This window comes from Dermacentor silvarum, chromosome 3 (assembly GCF_013339745.2).
Source record: "Dermacentor silvarum isolate Dsil-2018 chromosome 3, BIME_Dsil_1.4, whole genome shotgun sequence".
Classification (NCBI taxonomy): domain Eukaryota; kingdom Metazoa; phylum Arthropoda; class Arachnida; order Ixodida; family Ixodidae; genus Dermacentor; species Dermacentor silvarum.
In genome coordinates, this window is record NC_051156.1 from 30,503,895 (window position 1) to 30,517,642 (window position 13,748).

General features: G+C 46.7%; 2 protein-coding genes across 2 annotated transcripts; both read right to left on the reverse strand.

Annotated features, from left to right (window-relative positions):
* Positions 1-8,277: 8,277 nt before the first annotated feature.
* On the reverse strand, positions 8,278-9,405 carry LOC119443786 (uncharacterized). Its single transcript, XM_049664523.1, has 2 exons — positions 9,253-9,405; positions 8,278-8,562 (listed from the first exon to the last, which is right to left on the reverse strand). Exons 1-2 carry the CDS (start codon positions 9,403-9,405, stop codon positions 8,278-8,280), a joined length of 438 nt encoding a protein of 145 aa, XP_049520480.1.
* Positions 9,406-10,166: 761 nt separating this feature from the next.
* LOC125943748 (uncharacterized) lies at positions 10,167-12,523 on the reverse strand. Its single transcript, XM_049663255.1, has 2 exons — positions 11,050-12,523; positions 10,167-10,329 (listed from the first exon to the last, which is right to left on the reverse strand). Exons 1-2 carry the CDS (start codon positions 12,222-12,224, stop codon positions 10,170-10,172), a joined length of 1,335 nt encoding a protein of 444 aa, XP_049519212.1. The 5' UTR covers positions 12,225-12,523; the 3' UTR covers positions 10,167-10,169.
* Positions 12,524-13,748: the final 1,225 nt, after the last annotated feature.

Below are 13,748 nucleotides of genomic sequence, written 5' to 3' on the forward strand. Positions count from 1 at the left end.
ACCCGCGGACGGTTGGCGTCACCTGCGAAAGTGCTGGTTTCTCCGTAGCGCAGCGTCATCACTTTTGACCACGTGAGAGCCCTCGGCTAATAGTGGTGCTGGAATCACTGGAGGCGAAGCGAGCATAAAACAGTGGCACAACTCTATTTGGACAAGCGCTTGGATTTAAAGTAGACGGAAGTATCAACTGGTCAGCAGTAGAGATAAGCAAGAGACGTTTAGAGTATTGCTGGAACAAAAGCAGGGAAGAGACTCGTACGACCGGATCCATTACAGGCATAGGCAGCGCTACAAGGTAGATACAGAAGATTAAAGAGATGTATACAAGAATGCTAGAAGGAAAAAAAGCATCGATAGCATACCTGAGTAACCGAAGCAGGCTAGAAGACGATTTGTCCTTGCCCCGTTTCAAAGGGGATGCCAATCAATTATCATCTTCGCCCAGTGATAACATGCACCTTCCACATGCGCTTGGATTTAAGTGGACGGAGGCATCAACCGGTCACCATACGAGGTTCAGAATATTGGTGGAAGAAAGGCAGATTGATACGAATAGATCTGTTACAGGCATAGGTGGCGGTACAAGGTTTACAGAGAACTTTTGAGGTAGAAAGAAGATTACAAGGAGGGATGTATAGCAAAAAAACTACAACAAAGGACATGCATAGCATACCTTAATAAATCAAGCAGGCTAGATTTGTGACCCGGAAATTTCAAAGGCGATGCCATGATCGAAGCGCGTAAGGGGAGCCCCGCTGCATTAGCCTCATTTCGCTGCGTTGCTTAAATGCTCGTGAGATGGGCCGACATTTTAACGCGATAAGGGCCCGGTATCTCTTCGCTGTAGTTACCGTATTACCGTAGGTACCGTAGGTGTGCAGTATATGCGGGTGTATTGCCAGACCATTCTATCCCTAAAATTGCTCATTCTTACATTCTTGACAAAGGTATTCTACGGAATGTGGAGACTGACAGCCCACAAACAAATGTCATGAAAGAAAACAGCGCATGTTACATCTTCTCAGATATTAAAAGTGCGAAACAATAATAAGAGGAACCTGATGTAATTTTTGCGGCGTAGCTGCGCTCCGGTCCACGTTTCTACCTTCGTGCATGGCGTTTGACGAAGGCGAGCGGTAACGGTAAACATTACGCTTACGTAAGCGGAAGTGTCAGGGATCTTTGAATGCTATGGCGTTCCACCAAGCTTAATGGCAAAGCTTAAGCGCCTCAATTTTTTTTAAGATATGGGTTGCCTATATTGCAATTTTTATTTTTTTTTATTCCTCCGCGCTTAGCAGGTAAAATGTTCTACTTATATTTTTGTTCAACCTTGCTTCGTGTAAATTCGGTAATACGAAGCAATTAGATAATATCAAGGTGTTGCTAAAATTAAGTGGGGCCTTCGCGTATCTCGTACAGGTGTCACACTTCCACGCAGAATTGAGGCGGTGAAGCATGTTTGCATAAGGGGAAGAGGTCTGTTTTGTCGCGATTCATTAATTAATAAAATATGCTAAAGCATGGTTCACAAACGCTACTAACGCTAATTATTCTAACCTTAGCTATAATAAAGGCTACCTATATATGAATTCAAATAAATCGGCATTATAAAATGTGCAATTTGCAATTCACCAAAAACCTATTCCTAACTTGTTTATGCAACTATGGCAACTGTATACGAAAAGCAGCAACAGCTCCTATGATAGAATTCCCCTCAATGGATTACACTTTTACCCGCCGCGGTGGCTCAGTCAGCTGAGGCGTTGCGCTGCTGAGCACGAGATCGCGGGATCGAATCCCTGCCGCGGCGGCCGCATTTCGATGGAGGCGAAATGCGAAAACGCCCGTGTGCTTGCGTCGCAGTGCACGTTAAAGAAGCCCAGGAGGCCGAAATTAATCCGGAGCCCTCCACTACGACGTGCCTCATAAGCAGAACTGGTTTTGGTACGTAAAAACCCAGAAAGAGGAATGACACTTTAAAGCAATGAATTTTTAAACTGAGAAAGTGGTTTACGAACAGAAAACCCGACATCTGTGCTTGGAACACGGGCTTTGTCGGAAAGATGGTCGCGGGAGGTCAAGCAAATGTCGCAATCAGCACCGAACGTGCTTTACATACTGGCCCCATTTCCTCCTACATTCGCTGCGCAGCTTAATATTCCAATCCAGTACTCGCCTTTCTTCCTGGCTTGCTTGCTTTCGACAGCGGCTGGTAGCTCGTCGTCGTCTTTCACTGCTAGTCGCGAGCTGGTAGCCCACTACGGCCTAGAAAATGGCGGTGAAACAGAAGAGTCAAAAATCGCAGTTTCGCCCGAAAGGCATCAGTAAGCTTTTATCGGCTGGGCACTGTTACGATTCACTTGGAGCGGCCATGCCCGGACCACGCATGAGAAACGGCGCGCCTAACGAGTTCGCTCGTCAACATGATGTCCGTCGCGAGGCAGAGACCTGCCGTGCGACCATCTCACCCCCGGGCTACGGTCACCCACCATCAGGTTTGCTACATTGGGGGCAGGAGAGGGGAAGAGTGCCCGGATGGTGGAGGGTATACACCACGGCGCTACGTCACGAAAATGCGGTGGCGCTGTCGTCGGAATTTAGTTTCGCTTGGTAGGCGCCGCCGAGCCGCCGCCCGTGTCACGCCTACCACAGAAGCCGCTGGGTTTCGCGGGTGGTTGTGCGGTTCCATCTGTAAAGTCTTTATTCTATGATATTACAATGAAAGAAACGCAGTATGTGGACGAGCTGAGTTGCGTCTAAATACGCAAGAGACTAAAGTTTTCATAAGTTTCCTGTTGATGAAAACCGTCGCAAGCAATGGGCCGCAGCGGTTAAAAGCGAGAGTTGGATATTCTGATACCATATCATCCATTATGCGCAAAACATTTCGTAACCATTAAGCTTCTCTTTTATTTTGATTGGTGTGCATTAACCAACCTATATATACGATCTTAGGATCGTTATTAGCGTGTCATCACAATTTCTTGCTGTACTGCGGGGAAGCTAGATTAGGATTAGCCTTGAATGTAGGTCGAGCGAGCAGATGCCCCACAAAGCATGTCACATTAGAATTCGTTTTCATCTCGAACAATTGAGCCACCAGCCGTGAGGATATCCTATCACACGTTCACACACTCAAGCAGCACGGTCACAGCTGCGTTTATTGCAGTATGGATGTCATAAACGCGCCTAAACGTGTCAGTTAAATTTCGAGCGCGAAATAAAATGCACAGTGTTAGTACAGAGTTGGAGCGATCGGACGGCCGCGTAAAACAGCTAGGTCACATTGCGCGGGCCTACACAGGCGGCGTCGCCCTATAGGGCCGGTACCTCGCCGGTCCCATCACCGAGGCGATCGCTTCTACACCGCTCGCGGCAACGTAGAAATCGGCTACAGCTTGTTCTTAACATGAAATAGTGCTTCATAGAAAAAATATCTCGAATTTGCGTGCGTTTCGTAAAGCAGCGCCCAGTACTAAACCGCTGGCGCGATCGGGAGCAACGATACGACCGCATTTCGTCTCGCAGACGGAAACCAAGCACCGGCCGTCTCAGCGAGGTGGCTCGGCTGGCTTGCCAGTTCTACGTTTCGTTTGTGATTCGCACCAATGGCACCGACAAAACCAATTCATCTAAGCCCACGTAAATCGTGTTTCAAAAATAAACGCACTATCATGAGCATCAGGCCAGGTCGCAAGCGCTGTAGGCAGTCACTGCGGCGGTCAGCGAGCTAGGCCTAGCGTCTCGTTTGGCCGTATCCCGATTTCTTTATACAGACATATTCGCACTTAGCCTGAAAGCGTTACAGCAGGGGGGCTACAACATGAAAAAATACAACTTGATTCACACTGCGCACCTGTCCACATGACAGCCGATTCCACTGAGCGATAGTTTTAACAAAAAAGCAATTGGCCTACAGGCCCGTCCTATCCGGGTATTCTCTAATTTTGCACTGGTGGTCAGTGCGTGCAGATATATAGTTTGGAGGTTTTAAGTACATTTCGCTATCAATTCCAGTTTTGTCATGATATATTTCATACAGAAGCTTTAGCCGCAGTTTCTTTCGGCGAGAAGACAGGGATTCCCAATTGAGCTCTTTTTTGGCACTTGGCAGCGGCAGCGACGGACCGTTTCTTCGTCACTAAGCAGTGTTTTATTCCACACGCAGTGAACAAGTTGGCGGCTGATCACGGAGCATGCGTACTGGATTCATCGATGGGTCTTCGACTCGGCAACCGCTGATTGGTTGGGCAAGAGACGGATCAAGCTGCGCAGACCTGCGTCGCTTTGACGTGACGTGTTCATCAAGCCACGGCAGGGGAAACTCCCACCGACGCATTCAGGCACTTGGCAGCGGCAGCGACGGACCGTTTCTTCATCACTAAGCAGTGTTTTATTCCACACGCAGGTTGGTGTAATTTAATTCTATATTATCTTTATAATCTGACGTTGCTGCCGCTGCCAGGCGACTTTAGAAATTGTACTTGCTAGCATGGACACGATGTCTGACACATCCATTTGTCTCGCATGCAAAGAAGAGCTTCCTGATGACGGCCATTTCGCTTATTGCACAGGCTGTGAATATAACTATCATTACGGTAGCTGCTCTGGTGGCTGTGAGAAACCAGGAAAAAAACAAAGGGTTGAAAGACAGTTGGAAGTGTCCAACCTGCGTCGTAGGTCGAAAGAGAGGCAACAAGCCGGCAGCTAAGCCACCAAAAAACAGGAATGTGAACATCCAAGCGAACTGGCTGCCATCAACGCAAAACTGACTGTTCTGCTAAAAATGAAAGTGCAAGTTTACATGGTTCCTACCCTGCATACGACGCTGAAAGGTGTCGAAGCATCTGTGCAATTTATTTCGAACAAATGCGATGATATTCTCAACAATCAAAAACGTCAGGACAAAGACATTGAAATTCTTGCAAAACGGCTTGATCACCTCGGGCTGATTCTGAGGTTGCCAGTCTCAAGGTACAATTGAATGCTCTGGAGCAGTATGGCAGGCGCCAAAACATGGAAATTCATGGCCTGGATCGTGGTGAAAACTGCTCACAGTTGTTAATGAGCTGGCAACTGAACTTCACCTTGACCGAATCACCCCGAGTGACATAGATGGGCTTCACAGACTTCCTGAGAAACGCGACAAACCGCCGGTTGTGTTGGTACATTTTGTCGGCCGCGCAGTAATGGAAAAATGGCAAGCTAAATCGAAGGAACTGAGACAAAAACTGGCAGACGTCCGTTTCTACGATAACGGCTTCCAACAAACAGCTGTTCCGGCTGACGCGCACGAAAGCTGCTGAAGTTGGTTATCAGTACACTTGGCAGTCAAACGGCAAAGTGTTCACTCGAAAACAAGCGGGTGATAGAGCTATCGCTATTAAATGCGAGAAAGATCTTGGAAACATTAGATAGCTCGCCTACATTGCTGTTTTTCCACACTTTCCGTAAATCATGGCTGCCTTTGAAGTGCACTCGTTCAATACAGGTGTCAAAGATTATCGAGAAACCATTAAAAGTTCGTTCTCTCTATTTCACTTGAACACCCGTAGTCTGAGGAACAAATTCGATTAACTAACCCAATACCTTAACGATCTTTATGAAGCGTTTGATGTTATAGCTTTTACGGAAACATGGTATGCTGATAATTGTCATGTCCCAAGCATTGATAACTGTACAAACGCTTCCTTGTCTCGAACACAGAAACGTGGAGGTGGGCTATGTGCGTATATCAAAAAAGGTATTGCTCATTCTTTCATATCTGAATTTTGTGTGACTAGTTCGGACATGGAATCCCTGGCATTGGTAGTTAATAATAGTGTTATAATTATTGTGTACCGTCCACCACCCGGTTCCATTAGTGAATTTTGCAGATTCCTTGAAGAGACATTCGACTATGCATTTATAAATAACCTAAAGGCTATTTACACTGGCGATATAAACATTAATGTACTTTCTAATGAAAAGTTATCTGTCGATTTTCTTGACATGATACACAGTCATGGCGTTGAAAATTGCATAACCTCTCCGACAAGAACAACAAATAGTACAGAAAGTCTTTTATGCGTTTGTCTGACGAATGATAGAAGTGACAGTATTTTCGCAGGCACCTTAGGTTTGAGCGATTACACGCCAATTTTCTGCGCATTTCCTTCTCATGCAAAACGTAACCCGCCTACTTCATTCAGGAAGACTGACGAGGATAGCCTCGCTTACTTTCGAGATGCAGCACCGACCGACTCAATCCAAACACCTCATTTAAATTGTTCACGGATACTTTCACGGTAATATGAGGCCTTTCCTGTGCAACCATTTAGGAAACACAGGAAAAGTAGGAAACCATGGATTTCCCAGAGACGGTATGAAAGAATCGTCGAGAAAAACCGCTTATTTGCGCGTTTCATACAGACTAAACATCTAAATTATTCCTTGAATATAAAAAAAATTACAAATAAATTGGGAGCCGACATTAAGAAACACGGAACGAATATTACTTAAATAAGTTCGATGCATGCCATTCCCCAAAGCAAACTTGGGCTATGTTAAACCAATTAATTGGTGATAATAAGAATCGCATTAACACACCACTGACCTATGAAGCAGAAACTTTAGACGGTTTAAATTTAGCTAATCGAATGAATGTACACTTTTTATCTGCAGGTACACCTAATGAACCTTATGACGATTCCTCAGATCCCGTGAGTTTTATGACGGGAATGCATTCTAAACCATTATTTTTATTTCCATGCAGTCAAAATGAAATATTTAATACTATACATTCTATAAAACTTAAATGCGCCCCTGGCGTAGAGAACATAATGACGAGGCCAGTTAAACAAACAGCCGATATTACCGGCTGTCCCGTGGCGCATATTTGTAACACCATGCTGACATCTGGTTCTTTTACTGATGACATGAAATTAGCCCGAGTCAGTGTGATCTACAAGGGAGGTAATAGAAATGATCTAAACAACTATAGACCCATCTCTGTGCTGTCAGTATTCGCAAAAGTTGCTGAACATGTAATTAACAATTGTCTATATAGTTATATTTCTGTTGACAACATTTTTGTAGATCAACAATTTGGGTTTAGAAAAAACAAGAGCTCAGATTCGGCCTTGCTAGGTATAAAGGAAAGATGCTTGACAACCTTGAGCGCAAATTAATAACGGTAGCGATCTTCCTAGACCTGCGCAAGGCTTTTGATTCCGTAGCACACGGCATACTAAAAAGAAAGCTGAGTTATTACGGTATAAGAGGAGTAGCGTTAAACTTACTCAGTAACTATCTGAATAACCACCAACAATTCACCACTGTAAATCATATCAAATCGAACACAGGAGTAATCTCAACAGGCGTACCTCAAGGGTATATATTAGGTCCCGTCCTATTTTTACTATACATTAACGACATAATTAACATGCAAGATACAAAGAATATTGTGATTTATGCTGACTATACGAATGTTTTTTTTTACTGGACAAGATTATCAAGAATTACGGTATATAGCAAATGCATGGTTATCTGAACTCGCAATATGGCTAAAAGCAAATCATCTGCAATTAAATGTTAACAAAACAAAGTATGTAGTGTTCAGGCCAAAGAATAAAACCATTCACAATGATTTCTACTTGAAGTATCACACCTGCTACCTGACGCGCGAACAAAAATACAATTTCTTGGTGTTGTATTTCAGGAGAATATGTTGTGGTCAGAACACATCAATTACTTATCCACCAAGGTAGCTCGTTCTATAGGCATAATAAACAAATTTCGTTATGCATTACCCGTTCGAGTAAAGCTTCTATTGTATTACTTGCTTATCTACTCTCATGTTTATTATTGCATACTAATATAGGGTACGACTACAGAAACTAATGTAATGAAACTTGCCATACTCCAAAAAAGTCGACGTGCTATTGAAAATCTATCACTTCGTGAAAGCACTAGAAGTTCGTTTTTTAAACACAGCCTGTTGAATATTCCGCAAACATATCTAAAGAAATTATCAATTCATAGTGAAATCTTTTAGCGCGCACAATCAACACGGACACTGTTGTGTTGCGTGGTTCATGCGAAGGAGCAGACAAGTTTCCAGGGGCGAAGCGACGTTTATTGCCGCATGTTCATCGGTGCGTGGCTGGTTGAGATAAGCCCACGCGCAGGTTGCGGCGCACGCCTTTTATTCGTTTTGCGCGCCTGCGCATTAAGGACTGTGGCGATAGGCCGGACACCACATCCCTCCCCTTTTATATTGGCTAATTTACCAAGCTAAACTCCAGCTTGATATCTGTCCGGTGGTCGACGGTCTCTAGTCGGGTAGCGTCTTGCACCCGCCGTCTGGATCTCTTGCGAAGCGGCAGGACCACTGGTGGTAGGAGCGGAGGATGTAACTGGGTCGACGCTTGGTGGAAACGCCAGGAACTCGTACCCCTCTTGGTCAGATGCCTCGCGGTCCGGATCCGTGGTCCGCGCGAGCAGCTGGTCCTTGTGACGACGCCAGGTGAAACTGCCTCTGGGTGTGGTAGCACGAACGGTAAAAGACACAGGGCCGGACTGCCCCACAACAACACCAGGGACCCAGTTTGGTCTGCCTCGATAATTGCGAGCCATCACTTGGTCACCGACTGCTATGTGACGATCCCGACGTGGGCGAGCCACGGATTGCTTGAACTGATTATATGCAACCCTTCCTCCCACCGCTGGCTTGACAACATCGAGTCGATTTCGCAGCCGTCGTCCTAGTAACAAGTTTGCTGGTGACTCATTTGTTGTCGTATGGGGCGAGTTGCGATAGGTAAGCAAAAACTTGTGAAGCCTCAGTTGTAATGTGTCCGCTCCGCTAGATTTACGAAGAGCGTTTTTAAGTGTCTGAATAAAACGCTCTGCAAGCCCATTTGAGCTGGGATGATACGGTGCTGTAAGCACGTGACGACAGCCCAATTCTTTTACAAAAAGCTTGAACTCTTCGGAAGTAAACTGCGGGCCGTTATCAGTGACAATCGTTTCTGGGAAACCAAACCGTGCAAACAGCTCTCTCAATCTGTCAACTGTAGCATCCGACGTAGTCGAGCGCATAACAAACACTTCCGGCCACTTGGAGTGCGCGTCCACGACTACAAGAAACATTGCGTGCAGAAAGGGGCCAGCAAAATCTATATGTACGCGCTGCCATGGTGCTGTCGGCCAAGACCAAGGATGCAGGGGCGCTTTGCATGGCTCGCAACGTTGTTCTTGACAACTTACGCAGGCCTTGACACGATGCTCGAGGTCCGCCTCGATGGACGGCCACCACACGTAGCTGCGCGCCAGTTGCTTGCTGCGCACGATGCCTGGGTGCCCTTCGTGGAGTTCGTCCAGCAGCAAGTTGCGCAACTTTGCCGGCACGATCACTCGCATCCCGAACATGATGCAGCCTTGGTGAACTGTGAGCTCGTTGCGTCTGTCAAAAAAAGGCTTCAAATCGTTTTCAGTCACAGACGCCGGCCACCCCACATTTATGCAATCTATCACTTTACAAAGCAAGGGGTCCCGAGCTGTTGTTCGAGCAATGTCCTGGCTTGAAACTGGCATTGATTGCAACCGCAATGAATAAAAAGTTTCCTCTCTTTCTTGTGTTTCGTCTTTCACAATTGATAGCGGCAGGCGCGAGCAGAAATCGGCTTCAGCATTCTCGCTTGATTTTCTGAAGATAAGCGAATACCGGTAAGCGGACAATGTGACAGCCCATCGCTGCAAACGCGCTGCTGCGATATTCGGAATGCCGGTTGTTGGGCCCAAGATGGTTTGAAGCGGTTTATGGTCGGTGACTAATGTGAACGAACGACCGTAAACGTAGAAATGAAACTTCTTAACACCAAAAATTATTGCAAGGGCCTCTTTCTCGAGCTGGCTGTATTTCTTTTCGGCATCGGTCAAGGTACGCGATGCGAAAGCGATTGGCTTCGTGCTGCCATCATCTAAAACATGAGAAAGAACCACGCCTAAACCATAGTGCGATGCGTCGCATGATAGCTGCAATGGTTTGCACGGGTCGTAGTGCGCCAAAGTTGGTGGAGAGGCTAGCAAGTTCTTTATCTTGGTGAACGCTTCCTGGCAACACTCATCCCAGCACCACGTGGCGTTTTTACGTAGCAACCTGAAAAATGGTTGCGCCACCGTTGCTAGGTTAGGAAGGAACTTGCCGTAGAAATTGACGACTCCCAGGAACGACTGCAGCTGCTGCCTGTCTTTAGGGGCTGGAGCCTTGAGGAGTGCGTCAACCTTCTCCGTCGTTGCCGATATGCCTTGTGCGCTGATTCTGTGTCCGAGGTAGCAAAGGTCCTGTTGGAAAAACGAACACTTCTCTTTCTTGACACGAACGCCTCTTTCAAGAAGTCGTTTTAACACAGCCTCCAGATTGATGAAATGCTCTTCATCATTTTACCAGTCACCAGAATGTCGTCTAGGTAGCAGCAAACCCCGTGTAAGCCCTTCAGCATGGTGTCAATTATTCTTTGGAAAATCCCGGGAGCGGACGAAATTCCAAATGCGAGTCGATTAACAGCAAACAATCCTTTCTGCGTATTCAACGTGAGGTATTGTTTTGACGACTCTGACATCACCACTTGCTGATAGGCCTGGTTGAGATCAATCTTCGAGAAGTGCTTACCTCCCGACAAGGCTGTGAACAGGTCGTCTACCTTCGGTAATGGGTAGCGGTCGACATCAAGGCACGGGTTAACGGTCGTCTTGTAGTCGCCGCAAATACGTATGCTACCATCTTGCTTGATTACGGGTACCGCAGGCGTAGCGTATTCTGACGTCGTAACCGGCGATATAATTCCCAGCTGTTCCATTTTAGCCAATTCAGCGTCAAAAGCTTTTTGCAACGCGAACGGAACGTTCCTGGCTTTTAGGAATCTCGGCTTCATATCAGGTTTAAAAAAAAGTTCGGCGCGCTCTTCCGTTATCGTGCCTAACTCGTCTTTGAAAAGGAGTTGGTACTTCGCCAGCAATGCGTCTAGCCTCTTTTTTACGCTGATATGAGTAGGAGTGTCTGACCTTGTAATGTTGTTCAGGTTCCAGATTTTCGCCCACTCCAGCCGGACGGCGTGCAGCCACTCCCGGCCCAGTAGAGGTGGTCCCTTGTGGTCTACGACGTAGAGTGGGAGAATTGCAGAATGGTCGCCGTGCTGCACGTTGACCGAAGAGACTCCCTGGGGTCGTACTAGTGCTCCTGTGTAGGTACGAAGTTTAACTGTCGTAGGCTCCACTACAGCCGAAGGAAAGAGCTGACGGAACTGCGTCTTTGACATGACGGAAACAGCCGCTCCCGTGTCTAGCTCCATGTTCACCAAGACGCCGTCGATGGTCATCTGCACGGTGACAGGGTCGCTCTGAGCTGCCGACACGCCGTTTAGACTGAGGGTCGAAGCTTTCCGCGACACAACCGTCAGCATCTTCACATTCTTTTTCGTCTGCTTTTTCTTAGAAAAAGTCTTACCACTGCTTCGGCAGGCTCTCTGGATATGCCCTTTCTTGTTGCAACTGAAACAGGTTGCCTCCAAGTGAGGGCATGCTTCACTCGTGTGTTTTGGCGAACCACAGCGAAAGCAGCTTTTGCATGTTTTCTGCGTCTCTGCTTGCACCTTGTGCACATCGCCGACTGCGGCGTCGGTGCCGCGTGCCTCAGCAGCACTCTTCTTAGCCGCTTCCATTGCCATAGCCCGCTCTACCGCTTTCTGGAACGTAAGCTTGCTATCTTCCGTGAAAAGCACTCGCTGAATGTCTTCTCGTAGCAGGCCGCACACGAAGCGGTCCCGAAGGGACTCGTCAAGGGCGCTTCCAAACTCGCACGTTTGCGACAGTTTACGAAGCTCGGCAACATAACTAGATAAGGACTCGCCTTCTCGTTGACACCTCCGGTGAAACTTGGCCCGTTCTCCAATGACGGACGGCTTCGGGGACAGGTGGTCGCTCAAAACTTTCTTGAGGTCTTCGAAACTCTTCGTAGAAGGCAGTTCTGGAGCTGTTAATGACTTCAACAACCCGTAGGTCTTCGGACCGATAATGCTCAAAAAGGCATGTACCTTGTCGCCGTCGGGTACTCGGTTTACAATAAGGAACGACGTAAGCCGCTCTTCGTACGAAGCCCAATCGCTGGCGGACTCGTCAAAAGGTTCCAGCTGGCCCAGTCGCCCAGCGAAGTGCGTCACTGCTGCCTCGGCCCCAGTCATGACGACAGTCACAGGCTCCGTGAACTGCAAAAAGACAGTCTTCTTCACCGAGTGAATTTCGGAAACACTTGCCTTCCAAACTGAAGAACGACGTCTTCAAATCCCATCCTCGTCGCCAGTTGTTGTGTTGCGTGGTTCATGCGAAGGAGCAGACAAGTTTCCAGGGGCGAAGCGACGTTTATTGCCGCATGTTCATCGGTGCGTGGCTGGTTGAGATAAGCCCACGCGCAGGTTGCGGCGCACGCCTTTTATTCGTTTTGCGCGCCTGCGCATTAAGGACTGTGGCGATAGGCCGGACACCACAGACACAGTGAAGGGGGACACACGAGCGCTTTCACACAACTGTTTATTTTCGGAAAGATCCAGAACATAAATACCCCAGCTATCTGCACTGAGCATGTGCAACAAGAGTCGTCAGTATAAACAGAAATAGATTAAAAACAGATTAAAAAGGTTTACCCAGTATTCAAAAATGTAAATTCTTTGCAAGAAATTGCAACCGATGGTTGACTTATGCATTTTTCAGCACAGTTCTTGATATGTAACGCTTCTGTTATTTCGCGTGTTTGTTTTTATCTGAAAACAAAATGTCAGTGTCAATAAGTACCGGATCACAATGACATAGATTACAGTGGTTCGATAAGTGTGAATGATTTTCTTTACCGAGAGAACGTTCATGTTTTTTTAGACGGGTGTTTATGCACCGACTGGTTTGTCCTATGTACATCTGGCCACAGGTCAACGGAAGCCGGTACGCAACACCTATTCTGCATTTTGTGAATTTTTGATCTTCTTTAAGACCGCAGCTGCATTTGTTTACCTTATTATCAAACTTTTTCGAAATAGCTTGGCACAGTTTTTGCACCTTGTTAGATGCACTGAAAACGACTTCAACACCATACCGGCTGGCTACACTCTTTAGCCCATGGGAAAAATAATGCACGTAAGGTATAACCGCAAGGCGCTTTCTGTTTGTGCTAAACCTGTTCCTTGGATCGGTGGGTTGTACACCATTTACTATTTTAATTACTTTTTCGGCCGCTCTGACTATAATGTGTTCCGGGAATCCCGCTGAAGCTAGCCTTGTTACCTGTATTGGGATTTCATCGGGTCCTGCTGCCGTGTTGTTAGGGACATTTTCTGCTGCGTTTTTCCAATAAAAGCTTTCTATGCTAAATTTTGATCTCTCTGGCCTCTCTGCTGTTGCTGTATCTGTTGTCTGAACTACGCTTTTTCTCGTGCCGAAGTTATCCCTAATAACGTCTGTGATGTACCGCATCGCATCATCTCCTTCGTAGATGTTACCGTCTTCGTCCCGTATAGCCGTTTGCGAGTTTTTTGTTGGAGCTCCGAGTGCTTTTATATGGTTCCAGAATCTTTTTGGAGCGCCTTTGTCTCTTTTGAGAATGTTATGCACCCAACGTTGACTTGCGCATTTACCTTTCTCTTGCACGAGCTCACTCGCAACCCTTTTCTTTTCTCGGTATGTATTCCATCTAAGGAGCACCTCTTCTTCTTGTAATC